Source organism: Crocodylus siamensis, chromosome 1 (genome assembly GCF_052110815.1).
Source record: "Crocodylus siamensis isolate JL-2025a chromosome 1, ASM5211081v1, whole genome shotgun sequence".
Lineage (NCBI taxonomy): Eukaryota > Metazoa > Chordata > Crocodylia > Crocodylidae > Crocodylus > Crocodylus siamensis.
Genome location: NC_143395.1, coordinates 178,293,033 through 178,305,297, shown reverse-complemented (window position 1 = coordinate 178,305,297; position 12,265 = coordinate 178,293,033). Strand labels below are relative to the sequence as shown.

The 12,265-nt window shown below is 37.4% G+C and overlaps 1 protein-coding gene across 2 annotated transcripts in view; it reads left to right on the top strand.

Moving 5' to 3' along the window:
- Positions 1–12,265, top strand: part of FANCL (FA complementation group L) — a 60,579-nt gene that overhangs the window by 30,809 nt on the left and 17,505 nt on the right. For both annotated transcript variants that reach the window (XM_090049948.1, XM_090049954.1), the window contains exon 7: positions 1,249–1,317. In XM_090049948.1, coding sequence (XP_089906074.1) covers positions 1,249–1,317 — 69 coding nt within the window. The remainder of the gene's footprint in view (positions 1–1,248; positions 1,318–12,265) is intronic.

Sequence of the window (12,265 nt, the reverse complement as noted above, 5' to 3'; positions counted from 1 at the left end):
CTACTTGTCTAATCACTAAAGAATTAGTAAGGTCAGCTAGTCAAACTGAAAAAATAACACTGTATTAGATTAAGCTGTGTAAAATGTCAACACATCTCATAGCTGTCTGTGCAGTGGGCATGTTTTCTATGCAATTGCCTCTCTTGTATTTGTATAGAAAATTGAGAACTCTAGTTTGTTCCACAGACTCGATGATTTAATGATCAAAGATAATTGAACAAAATTAAGTAAGGGATTTTATTTTGGAATTGAATCAAATTTCATAGTTGTGTAGCTCCTGCAGTTTTCATCTGGCTATTTTGGTATTTAGGGTTTCTTTTAGGGTTCGCAAACTGGTCAGTTGACCAGTCAAATATTGTCAGTTGACTGATCAGTAGCCTGCTTATTTTTTTGACCAATCAAAGATTATAGTAATTTAACAAAAAAAAAGACCCTGCATTTTTCTTGACAAAAGTATTATTATTTTTTAATTGTTTTATGGCACATTGCTGAATAGAAATTTTGTGGGTTTTTTGTGTATTAAACCTATCAGCAATTTTTTACAGTTTTTGATCAATGTTTGACCAGTCAATTGACCAAACTTTATTTGGCTGGTCAAATGCCCAACCCTAGTTTCTATAGCCTTTGCTTCATTTGAATTATTTTCCTTTGATGTCTGATTGTATAAAATAAAACTTTGGGTGCTTTTTCAACATTTTCTTTGATCTGTTTTTTAAAGAAATTGAATACGCATACAGTTCAGTTTCAAATATACTGCTTTTCATATGTTGTATGTTGAGGTTGGAAGTTTAATCCTAGAGTTGGAAAGAGGTGTTCAGTTTTTCTTAACCAGGAAAGTTAATTTAAGAATGAGACTGTAGCTTCCATTAAGTGTTCCTTCTTAACAGGAATAATTACATTCATTTAAACAGAAAGCAGAAGAGGTACCAGGAAATCTTTCTTTCATTTTGACCTCTCTCTATGTGCTTTTCAAACTAATAGTTCTTAGGCCTCAGTAAAATCTGCTATATTAGTATTGTGAAGCTTTTTGTTTACATGATGATTATTTATTACTATCTGAAAATAGCTTACATATTTTCATTAAGTCAAGTTCTTGAGCTATCTGAGGCTGTCAGATATCATTATCAAATTCTCTCCAATGTGAACATGATTTGATAAAAAGCTTTCTTCAACAGTGTATCAGCTTGACTAGTTAAATCACATAAAGAAGCAAAAACTGATTAAAGTGGGTTTTTCCCCCCCTCTCAGTATCCTGCAGAACCACCAGATTGCTTTGTGGACTTCCCTGTTCAATTTGCTGTTTCTTGGATTCCACAGGTAAAAAAATCTCTACTACGTACCCTTTTCTAATAACTACGATTTTATTTACTTATCAGTTCAGAGATGTATTTGCACTGTGTGTCTGATGTATGACAGGTCTTTGGTAATGATGTGTAATAAAGTGTCTGACTACGTAGTACTTTCTTTTCATTTGTTTCCTGTACGTGTGTTTAGGAAATGTATATATTTAGAGCATTACATTTTAATTTTATAATATTTACAATATCAAATTAATCTGTTGCCTTCATCATTTTAAATCTGTTCCCAAACTTGTTGATGTACTTTCTACAGTACTAAGTACCCATCCACCTCTAATACATTCTGTACTGCTAAGACTCCAAATTCTTGTGAGTAGTACTGGGAAAATAAGGGATGGGATTAATAATTACTGATACCATGGTAAAAACTGTTGTCTAAAATTTGACAAATATTTTTGTAAAGTCAAATAGGCAAAAATAGTTGTCCTGTTTGATCTATATAGCCTAATTGTATGACTCATAATTACAAAATCATACATGTAACATATCATTCTGATTCAGTAGTTTTAACTGGTATGTTCTGTTTAAGAACTAAAAGCCTTTTCTTTTCTGAGGAAGGCATGATGTTTCTCATACATTATTTCTTGTATTGTTCTCCATTTAATAAAAGTACTTGTGCTTATATTTAAAATAGATTTAAAACATGTCAACTTAGAAGTAAATTAATTTGAACCAACTGTAGAAAATATTTGAGGTTTAGATTATTTAATTCTGGAAAAATTAGTTAAATTTTTTAAAACAATTTAAATAGTGTAGAAAAACCTTAGCCTGTCAGATTATCAGGCTTTCCAACTACATATGCATGTACAACATTGTTTTTACAGAGGGAGGGATAAAGGTTGTAACAATACAAGCTTGGGATAATTGCATCCTCTCTGTTTGACAAAGCTGTGAGTTTTGTATATCACCCCAAGTTACTGACATATTCCTGATGTGGAGCTTAGTGAAGGAACCCTGCAGGAGTGAGTAAGAACATCCATGGAAAAATTATATATTTTCACACTTTTCACACCTTCAGAGCTTTGGTTGATTGCATAATTGTTTTGGATGAACTCAAATGCATATCTTTATCCTGAAGAAAATCCAAACTTTATGTATAAATGTATATTTTATATATATTGGTATTATATAGCTTCTGTTTTGTATTATATTTTATATTATAATTTTAACTGTTTATAATATTTATTTACTTGATTTATAGCTTCCCCTCAAAAAAGAAAGGTGACTTAAGACAGATATTTTCATCAAGACTCTCTATTAGTTTGTTGTTGTTTACCTTTAAAAACTTTCAGCTGGCTTAATTTTTAATAAAAATGCTTTAAAACAAATTTAGGCATCACCCTTACTACCAAATTACAATCAATAGTCAGTACTTATATACAAGTTGCAAGCACATGAAAATCCAGTATTGTAAATGTGCCCTACAAAGTTTATTGAAGTGAAAAACTACAGATAGTGCCTAATAGTGCTGAAGGATGAAGTCTACATATATTAATCCGGTAAATGTGCAGCTTTTGCAAAACTGTGCAGCTATTCTTTTAAACATCTATGTTGTATATTCCATAACATAAGGGGCACTACTTAGAAAATTACAGACTCTTTCTTTTAGAATGCATGGGTTTGATTCATGTGGAGTACATCCGTGCTCTGGCAAAGCTGTGTTTCAGCACAGTGAATGCTAAGGTGTCAGTTGGATCAGGAGTCAGCAGTTCCTGAAGTGGTTGAATACATTGGTGCCTAAGAGGGAAACTGAAAAAGAGGACAAACTTAACATCTCGTGCTCTAGATATTTTGGGTATTCAGCCTGCAATTCTAATACTGATAGGTTTTTAATTTTAACATATGTAGGTCACCTTTAATGGAAGAAACTGACAAGACCCCTAACTGAAGCAGTGCAAATGTCACTGTTATAATACAAATACAAACTCTTGTTAAAGAGAATATAAATAGATTTCAGGTAATTGATTTTTTTTTATTTTTTTTTTTTTATGTCTGCTCTTGCCTATTTCGAGTTCTGTTTTAATGCTTATGGACTTTAAACTTGGAAGATCTTTATTTTCTCTCTGTTTTTTGTATAATAATAGACATGGCTTTATGGCATCCATATTAAAAATGGGTAATTTTCCTTATGGTCCCTGTCTTCCTGCTGGGTTGATAATGTTTTGATGTATTTTTCTTTTGCTCTGATGAGAGGTCTGCTGCTGCTGCTCTGACATATTCATTTGGATGAATAATTATAACTTGCACAATGTCAAGCTGAAGATGGTAGGGTTTTGTGCGTCATGACAAGCCTAGTAGCCAGTGCAGGTGTCTCACAGCATGATCAGCAACAGCCAGTGTATTCTGGCTCAGAGGAGACATTTTAGAGTAGTAAGAAATCAGCACCAAGGGCAATGCTGCTGCTGCTACTGTTATAAGTGCCAAATAAATGCAAAGTGCTTCTCAATGACAAGTGCAAGAACATCTACTTATTTCAGTTATATTCTTTTTCTAATTAACCAGATAAATTTGCTGTCTATACATTTTAGCATGCACTCTAGGCATAGTTGTGCAGTTATTATATATCTATATTCTTTAGCCCACACAATAGATTACTAGTCTTATATTGACCACTACCCACCTGGATTATCACATGAAGGTCATGAATGTGGAAATTAATGACTAATGAGGTCATACAGCTAACAATAAAAGTGCATTACAAGATTTGGTATATAAGTATGGGTAGAATTTTTCTATAGTTACTTTGAAGAAAAAATATATATAGTGAAAGAACATTTATCATAATTGTGATATTTCTAGCCTAGGCACTATACAAAACTCAGCTTCCTACATCTCTCTAAGGCAGAGGACAAAGAATATAGGGAAAAAAATTGCCATACTGAGTCAAACCAAAGGTCCATAAGAACCAGTATCTGGTGTCACTGTGGCAAATAGCAGATGCTTTAGACAAATATTAGAAACTGGACATGTATAGAGTGATCACCCCATCATAACCTCTTGGTCACCAGCAGATGGTTACATCCCTAACTTGTGTTTAATACCCATTGATGGACCTATCCTCCAAGAATATTTAAATCCTTTGTGGGGCCATTTGAGAGGGTTAACTGGAGAAAAAAACTAAACAAACACTTCCTAAATCTTTATATGCCCTCTGACAGGTTGATTAGTGGTGATGGTGATGCAGAGGAGGGAAACTGTTCAACTTCAATAAATGACAAATGGTAGCAACAGGCCATGTAAATCCAAACGACAGTAAATTCAGATGTCAGGTCATCAAATCCTTCCCACTGCCAATACAGAATTGTTGACAGTGGCCGGTTACAGACATTACACATAAACCAGTATAAGAGAAACCAGCCTCTGCTTGTAATATAACAGAAGTTTGGGGCATGTAGACTAGTTTAAAAATGATGGAACCCAGTCTAAGATAGATGGATTGATGCTGTATCAGACTTAACTGGTTTAGGGTAGACCAGTCTATCAAACTTCTGTACCAGATCCCCTGTTGATCATCTTAGATTGCTTTCTGCCAGCATCCTAGTCTCCTGTATTGGTCACTATTGCCCCCCCCTGCTTGTAGGGACGCCTGCTAGAGCTCTGCCAGGCTTGGCTGGTCTGGCCAAGTATTCAGCTGGCCCCTCCCTGAGTCTGTCATGGAGCCAACCAGCAAAGCTCTTATTCCCAGTCCCACTTCTTGCCTGTTGAGAGCTATCCCAGCAGCAAGTGGCCAGCGCAATTGCAGGAATTGTGCCAGGTGCCTACTGCTGCTGCCTTCAATTCACTGAAGCTCTGAGGGGCCCAAATCTTTCCTTCTGTACAGTGTCCCTTTCCTCATCACATGGTGTGGTGCTGCTGGATGCCTGCTGCTTGTGGGGGCTTCAAGAGGGCCTGATTCTTCTGTCTACATAGCAGCCATGCATGCCACCACTGATTGGCTGCTGCCCCCCCCCCCCCCCAGCCCCTTCCAGGAGAGCCCCAGAGTAGGTCACCATGGCATACTGGGCAGGCCAGCCAGCAGTGGCAGGGTGGGGTATGCCATGGTGACCTGCTCTGGGGGTCCCCAAAGGGGTTTTGGCTGCTGAGCATACTCCTCCATCTGGGGTGGTCTGCTGCTCAGCTGCATTCGACTGCCATCGGCAGTTTCCAGCATATTTCACTCTGACTGTGAAGAAGATTTTCCTAAAGTTGAGGCTGAATCAGTTTTCCAGGAGTTTGTGGCCATTACACCTAGTTTTCCCCTTGGATGCCCTGGTGAAGAGTTGCTCACCAAGCCCTTGATGTACTCCCTTAGTGTAGCAGTAAGCTGCTACCAGGTCTCCTCTCAGCCTTTTTTCCTGTAGGCTGAAGAGTCCCAGATCCCTCAGCCTTTCCTTATATGGCTTGCCATGTAAGACTCTATGTACGTGATTATTATGTCCCTAAGGACATACATACATTCTTGCTGTAAAAATAGTAAAATACTACGTGTGGGCTCTTTAGAAGCTCAGAAGGATGGAATGGATGTACCTTTTGAGAAGTGGGTAGAACCCTTCTTATCTGAGAATGGTGCCTGCTATATTTCACTTGCCAGATTGAGAAATGGTAAAAAAAAGTCTAGAGGAGTTTAGAATATTTGAATGCAGAAGAAACTACTGCTGTGTTAGAAAGATAATTTAGCTTGGCTCCTTACTTGTTTTAATACTTTTTAATTAAACGTAGATGTGAATAGGGTTTTGTATCATGGGCAAAACAGGCCTGGAACACAAGCAGGAGTAGGGAAGGGGGGAGCGGGCCCAAATGGGACAGGGACCACGGGGCTCCTTCCCCATCCACCCCCCTCGGTCATTCTTGACAGGCATTTGGCTAGTACGATTGATATTATTCTTCTCTTTTCTTGTACTTCTTCATTCATGTACTTCAGATCATTAAACACAGCATGAGATAATTTTTTAACTAAGTTGCATCTGAATTTTTCTTTGAAAACAAGCACCCAATTGCATTTTTTTTTTTAGTCTTTGAACTCTGTCAGCGCTATTCTGATGCTTAGAAATGAAAGTTTCATTCCAGGTATGGTTACCAGAAATGTACAATAAAATGAGCCATCTTCTCCTTGTTCTATTATTTTGCTTCTGCAGCCTAATTTTTTAGTGGCATTTTATTGTATTTTCTCACTGAGAACAAAATTGTTATTTACCATCACCCCAAGACCTATTAAGTATTGCCAGACTTGAGAATTTCCCTGACTTTTTTTCTTTTACTGAAGTGTAAAGATGTAGGTGTGTTAGTTTATTTTTCCCAAATAGCTTGCTAATATCTCTCTCTCTTGCTCTCAAATTTCCTCTTATTTTCTGCTTATGTTGCAAAGTTGTGTGTGGTTTTTTTTCCTCTGCTTTCTGCACTGCAGTACCTTACAATTGTGTATCAACTCTGAATTTCATTAAGTTGCTATTTAACCCCTATCTTCAAGTTAATTATACTTTGCGCAGGTACTGACGCCTATAGTTTAGGTGGTGTGACACTCTCCATTACAAATTCTTCTCTTGCAAATAAATTGAAAAAACCACAACAGGTCAGAATGTTTTTGACACTGTGGATTCCTGTTTGAAACCTGTGTGAGTTTATTTTGTCAGTCATGTTTGCACACCTAACAGTGCTAACATTGTGTGCCATCCTGTGACAAGGATCTCAAGAAAGCCCAGGGTATCTCAGAACCCTGGTTGAGAGTCTCTAGGTTAGGCTTTTGCTGCATTTATTCTTCCTGGACACTGGCAGTCTCAAGAACTCACAGTTAAGGAGGTTGTGGTTTCAGTTCCATCTCTGTTAAATTGAGCCATTGAATTAAGAGGGATGAAGAGTTGGATCTGAAGAACATGTAATAGACTGGTAAGGAGGGTGTGTTGGGAAGACTGAAAAAAGATAGCAAAGAATGGGGATAGGAATGGGAAGAAGACTGGATTAGGAAAGTGGGAGACTAGTGGCAGGGCCTAAGATACAAAAAAAAGGTATGGAGGAGGGGATGACTTGGACTTGGGACAGGAACTACTGATCTATGAAACTGACAGCTAGTGGGGATTGAGATGAAGACAGGCTGGAGAGCCTAGAGGCATAGGAACCTGAATTCGGAGGAGAGAGCAGGAAAAGGATCTGCAGTAAATCTACACATCTCTCAAAAACAAATTCAACCAAGGTTCCTGAATCCCTCATGCTTTTGAACAAATATTTGAAAATTAGCAGAAGGATTGCCCTGCTTTTGGGTATACAAGATGTACATTCCTGTTATTAAGAACTACTACATACCCACATCTGGCTAGTGTGGGTGACCTAATGACTATCTCTATTCCTACATGATCAGCACAGAGTTGTTAGTTTGGCCAAATATTTGTCACTGCCTAGGCCTCATAGTCATAACATAATGGGCAAAATGTACCCCTGGCACATGTACACTTACTGTGTGACTGTGTTAATTGCACTGTTACAGTTAACTGCAACTGTAACAGTGCTACATGTTGAACCGGTATCCTGTGGAAGGAGTGGGATTACTTAACAACTTGCTATGTGCATCTACATGTGTAACTAATACAAAGCAATACATTGCATATATTGCACCAGTTTATTGCTACTAGGTGCTGCATTTACATGTGCACTTGGGACCGCAGCATGCTGAGTCAGGTTGGAGCGGAAGCCCCAGCTGGCAGTGGGCCTGGGGAGCCAGCCTGGAGCTCCTCTGACCTGACTCAACATCCTGTGAAGAGGCAGGGTGTGGAATGAGGGTGCATCAGTGCAGGGATAGCTGTCACTGAGTCAGCATCTACACATGTGTTGCTCTGCAGTAAATAATGCCACTGCAGGATAGTACTTGTATTTACAAGTACTAACCTGTGGCAGTGTTTATTAGTTTAGTGTATCTTAATAGGGCCATATGTGTAATGCAGAGACTTTACTGTGGGGCTAATTAGGCAGCTCTGCAGTAAACATCTCATGTAGACATGCCCATTGTCCTGCAGTGCAAGACATTGACAGTGCTCTTGTCTCTCTTGGGCATTGTGCCTGGTACAAGAGGGCTGTGGTCAAAGTTTTTATTCATAGCTTTATCCTACTACTACAGTCACTGGTCTAGGATGGATGTCTAACATATGGCCACAGGTGACCTTACCATGGGTATTTCCTATTTTTTGCTAAGTATAAGGTTAGAAAACTACGAATATGTAGGTGACACAAGCTGTTAATCGTATTGGAGTGCCCTAAGTAATTATAAATAGCATGCAACGGTCTTTACATACCAAACATTCTCAATTACTTTTTTCAAATAAATTTGTTCAAGAAACATTAAAATCTGTAACTTTTTTGTATGCCTACAATGTATATTTTACCTGATTGGTACAAATATGGTTACAGAAGATGGAGTAACTCTTTTAATTTTCAGTATGAAAGGTATTTTCTTTATATTTTGGGTAACAGTGATATACAGGATTAAATGCCTTCTTTTCCATGCATCTTTGAGAGAATTTACAATCCCACCTTAATTCTGGCAAAAACTGCCAAGAAGCTAGTAACTTGTTTGCATTATCTGACCACGTGAGAAAGGTACCTTGCTTTGAGAGAGAGAAATAGCAACAATAAATTTTAATCAATTTTAAAAGAAAACAGTCTATGTTAAAAGAGAACAATGGTGAACAGAGGCCAGTAGTAAACTGGTTAATGAAAAATAAAAGATGGAAAAATTCTTCATGGTTTGCATGACAAAGTATGTGATGGAGATATATATATAAGAGCCAGTTGGTAACATCAATGAAGCATGCAAATAAGATCAAATGAACAGAGCATTTAAAAAAAAGATTTAACTACCTTTTTAAGGAACATCATTGAAAAATTACAATTAGTATTAAAATTAATTGGATTTTAAAACTTATCTGTGGGTTATAATCCCTTGATGTTTCTTTTTTCTAGTGAAACCCTTTGAATTCCCAAAAGATAAAGATAAAAATGATTATTAGAGGATTTATCTGTATGTGATATAGAAAAATGTAAAAAATCAAAATGGAAAGCAACTGTTGCAAGTACCAGAAAATTATGCTATTAATTTAAGTGTCATCAGAGCACAAAAGATCACATTCCAGGACTGTGTGAAAATTATTAAAATACTGGAAATAATAGTACTTAAGATGAAGATATTATACTCTAAGATGTGGTTAAGTGACTGACACTATTATATCACTTCAGGTATTATAAAAGTAACAAAATGCTTTTAAAGATAATAAGCGTTACATTTTGAGATTGACAGTATTCACACTTTTCTGCTTAAGTGCTTTCCTACTTTAATATAATTTAATAACAGTAGGAAAAATCCAACATTTTATTTCAAAGCTATACCTTTTCTTTTTAAAATATTTTCTCGCATATTTAAAAAAAAATCAAGCTCTTAAGAAAAATGTTTAAGTATCCCCATTTTCCTTCCTTTTTGTCCTGTTGAGAAACAGAAGAAAATGGTAGCTAAGGGATAAACGAACCTTTCTTTAAATTCTTATCCATAAAAAGAAATTCCTGTTAAGCAGTAGTCACTTTTTATTTAATTGTCCTTTTTTTTTTTTATTTGACAACAATTTTTAGTAGTTGTCTGTCCAGAAAGTAATTTCAAGTTTTAAATGGCATAGCCCGATTACTAATTCTTGGCTTTAAAATGGTTCTTATTTCTCTTTTCAGCTACACTGAAGATTCTTTTCCCAGTCCATTTCCTCTTCCTTGTCACTTGACTTGTGTATTTCCATTGATTGTCACTAGGATTATGCAGTTCATTACCTAATCTGTAAGCACTCTAAAACTATCTTTCTACTTCCAGTTCTACATGTCCAACTGTCTCTGTGTTTGAGATGACAACTGGTTATATGAAAGAAGCAAGTGTTCAGAACTATTTTTCCCTTGATCACACGTCATTTCCTTCTTTCTCCAGTTTCTTTGAATACTTAGCTTTTCCCCTCCCGTTTCCAGGCCTGAAACTCATTTATTCAATACATAGCACTATTTACTGAAACTGCTTTGTACCTTGGACATCTTTGCTCCAAATTTCTTGTGCATCATTGATCTAAATGATTTCATTGACTTCATTGATTATCTTGTATAGTGGAAGATTCAAGCTTATTACCTTCACCTCAAAACCTTTCCATAGTACCACCCCAAGTACAACTCCCCCCTTCCTTACCTTTCATTACTTATGTTTTCCTTTAAATGACAATTGCCTTATTTTCCCCAGTTTTCATCTTCATGCATGACATCTACACTTACGGAAGTTACCTTAGCTACCGAGTGTTCCCTTTCCTCTACAATGATACATAAGATCTTCTTTTCCCATAAATAGTTAAAACTTTTTCCTCTTCCTCAGTAAGCACTTTTCAGTCTGAATTACTTCCGTAAGTCTTGTCCTATAGAGATTATGTGGTCTTTGAGTCATAAATACTAAAATGCCATAATCTTAGTCCAACAATATTTGCCTGGTGTCCCTTTAGATCCCTTAATGTTTAAATGTTTCACAATTGAACCTTTCGTTCTTAGGTTTATTGTGCTTTGTTTTGGGGTAATTACAACATATTTTTTTACCCTGGTTGCTGGTAAAACACTTAAGGTTAACTTCGTTTAAAACAAATGCAAGGCTGTCTTGGGTGTTGAAATTTCCTATTACCTCCTTCCCATCTTAGTGGGTCTGCCAAAGTAGAGACAGACAGAGATTAAGTAAGGTAGTTATCTAGTCTAGATTCTGTAACTTGGCAAGATAATACATACTTTTGTTTTAAATATTTCAGAAACATTTTTTTTATCTTGAGGTGTAATCAATTCTATTTTTAGTATGAAACAAAATACTTTAAGTGGGACAGCCAATCCTTTTAAACACCACATTAATTACATTTTATCTAAAGTCTCTTCCTCGCCCCCCCCCCCAGTGGCTTGGTAGTCATTAGTATATAAACTTTAGGAACAAATTAGATTTCATAGATGTTTAGGGTTGGAAGGGAGCTTAGTAGATCATTGAGTCTGACCCCCTGCCCTAGGCAGGAAAGAGCACTGGGGTCAAGTGACCCCAGCCAGGTGCTTGCCCAGTCTCCTCTTAAAGACCCCCAAGGTAAGGGAGAGCATCACCTCCCTTGGAAGCCCATTCCACATTCTAATAACCCTTACCATAAAGAAGGTTTTCCTGTCTAATCTAAATCTGCTGACCATCAGTTTGTGGCTGCTGTTTCTAGTAACTCCAAGGAGTGCCCTGGTAAACAGTATCTCCTCTTCCTTGCTGTTCCCTCCCCCAATGAATTTGTAGACAGCCACTAGATCCCATCTCAGCCTTCTCTTGTGGAGGCTGAAGAGATCCAGGTCCCTCAGTCTATCCTTGTAGGACCTTACCTACATGCCCCTAAGCATCCAAGTAGCCCTCCTCTTGACCATCTCAAGGTTTTCCACATCCCTCTTAAAGTGCAGCGCCCAAAACTGAATGCAGTATTCCAGCTGCAACCTTACCAGTGCTGCATAGAGGGGAAGTATTACCTCCCTAGACCTGTTCATGATGCACTTCCTAATCCATGATAGAGTGCAGTTAGCCTTCTTGATCACTTTGTCACATGTTCATCTTGGAGTCAACTATGACTCCAAGATCCCTTTCTGTCGCTGTGCTGCTTAAGAAGTCATCTCCCAGTCTGTAAGTGTGTTGGAGATTCCTTCTTCCAAGGTGCAGTACCTTGGCACTTACCTTAGTTAAACTGCATCCTATTAAACCCGTCCAAATCTGCTTGAATCCATTCCTTGCCCACTAGTGTGTTTACTACATAATTTGATGTCATCCATGAACTCCACACCTTCATCCAGGTCACTGCTGAAGACATTGAAAAGCACTGGTCCAAGGACTGAGCCCTTAATTCCTTCCATTGCTTTTATACTGTTGTCTAGGA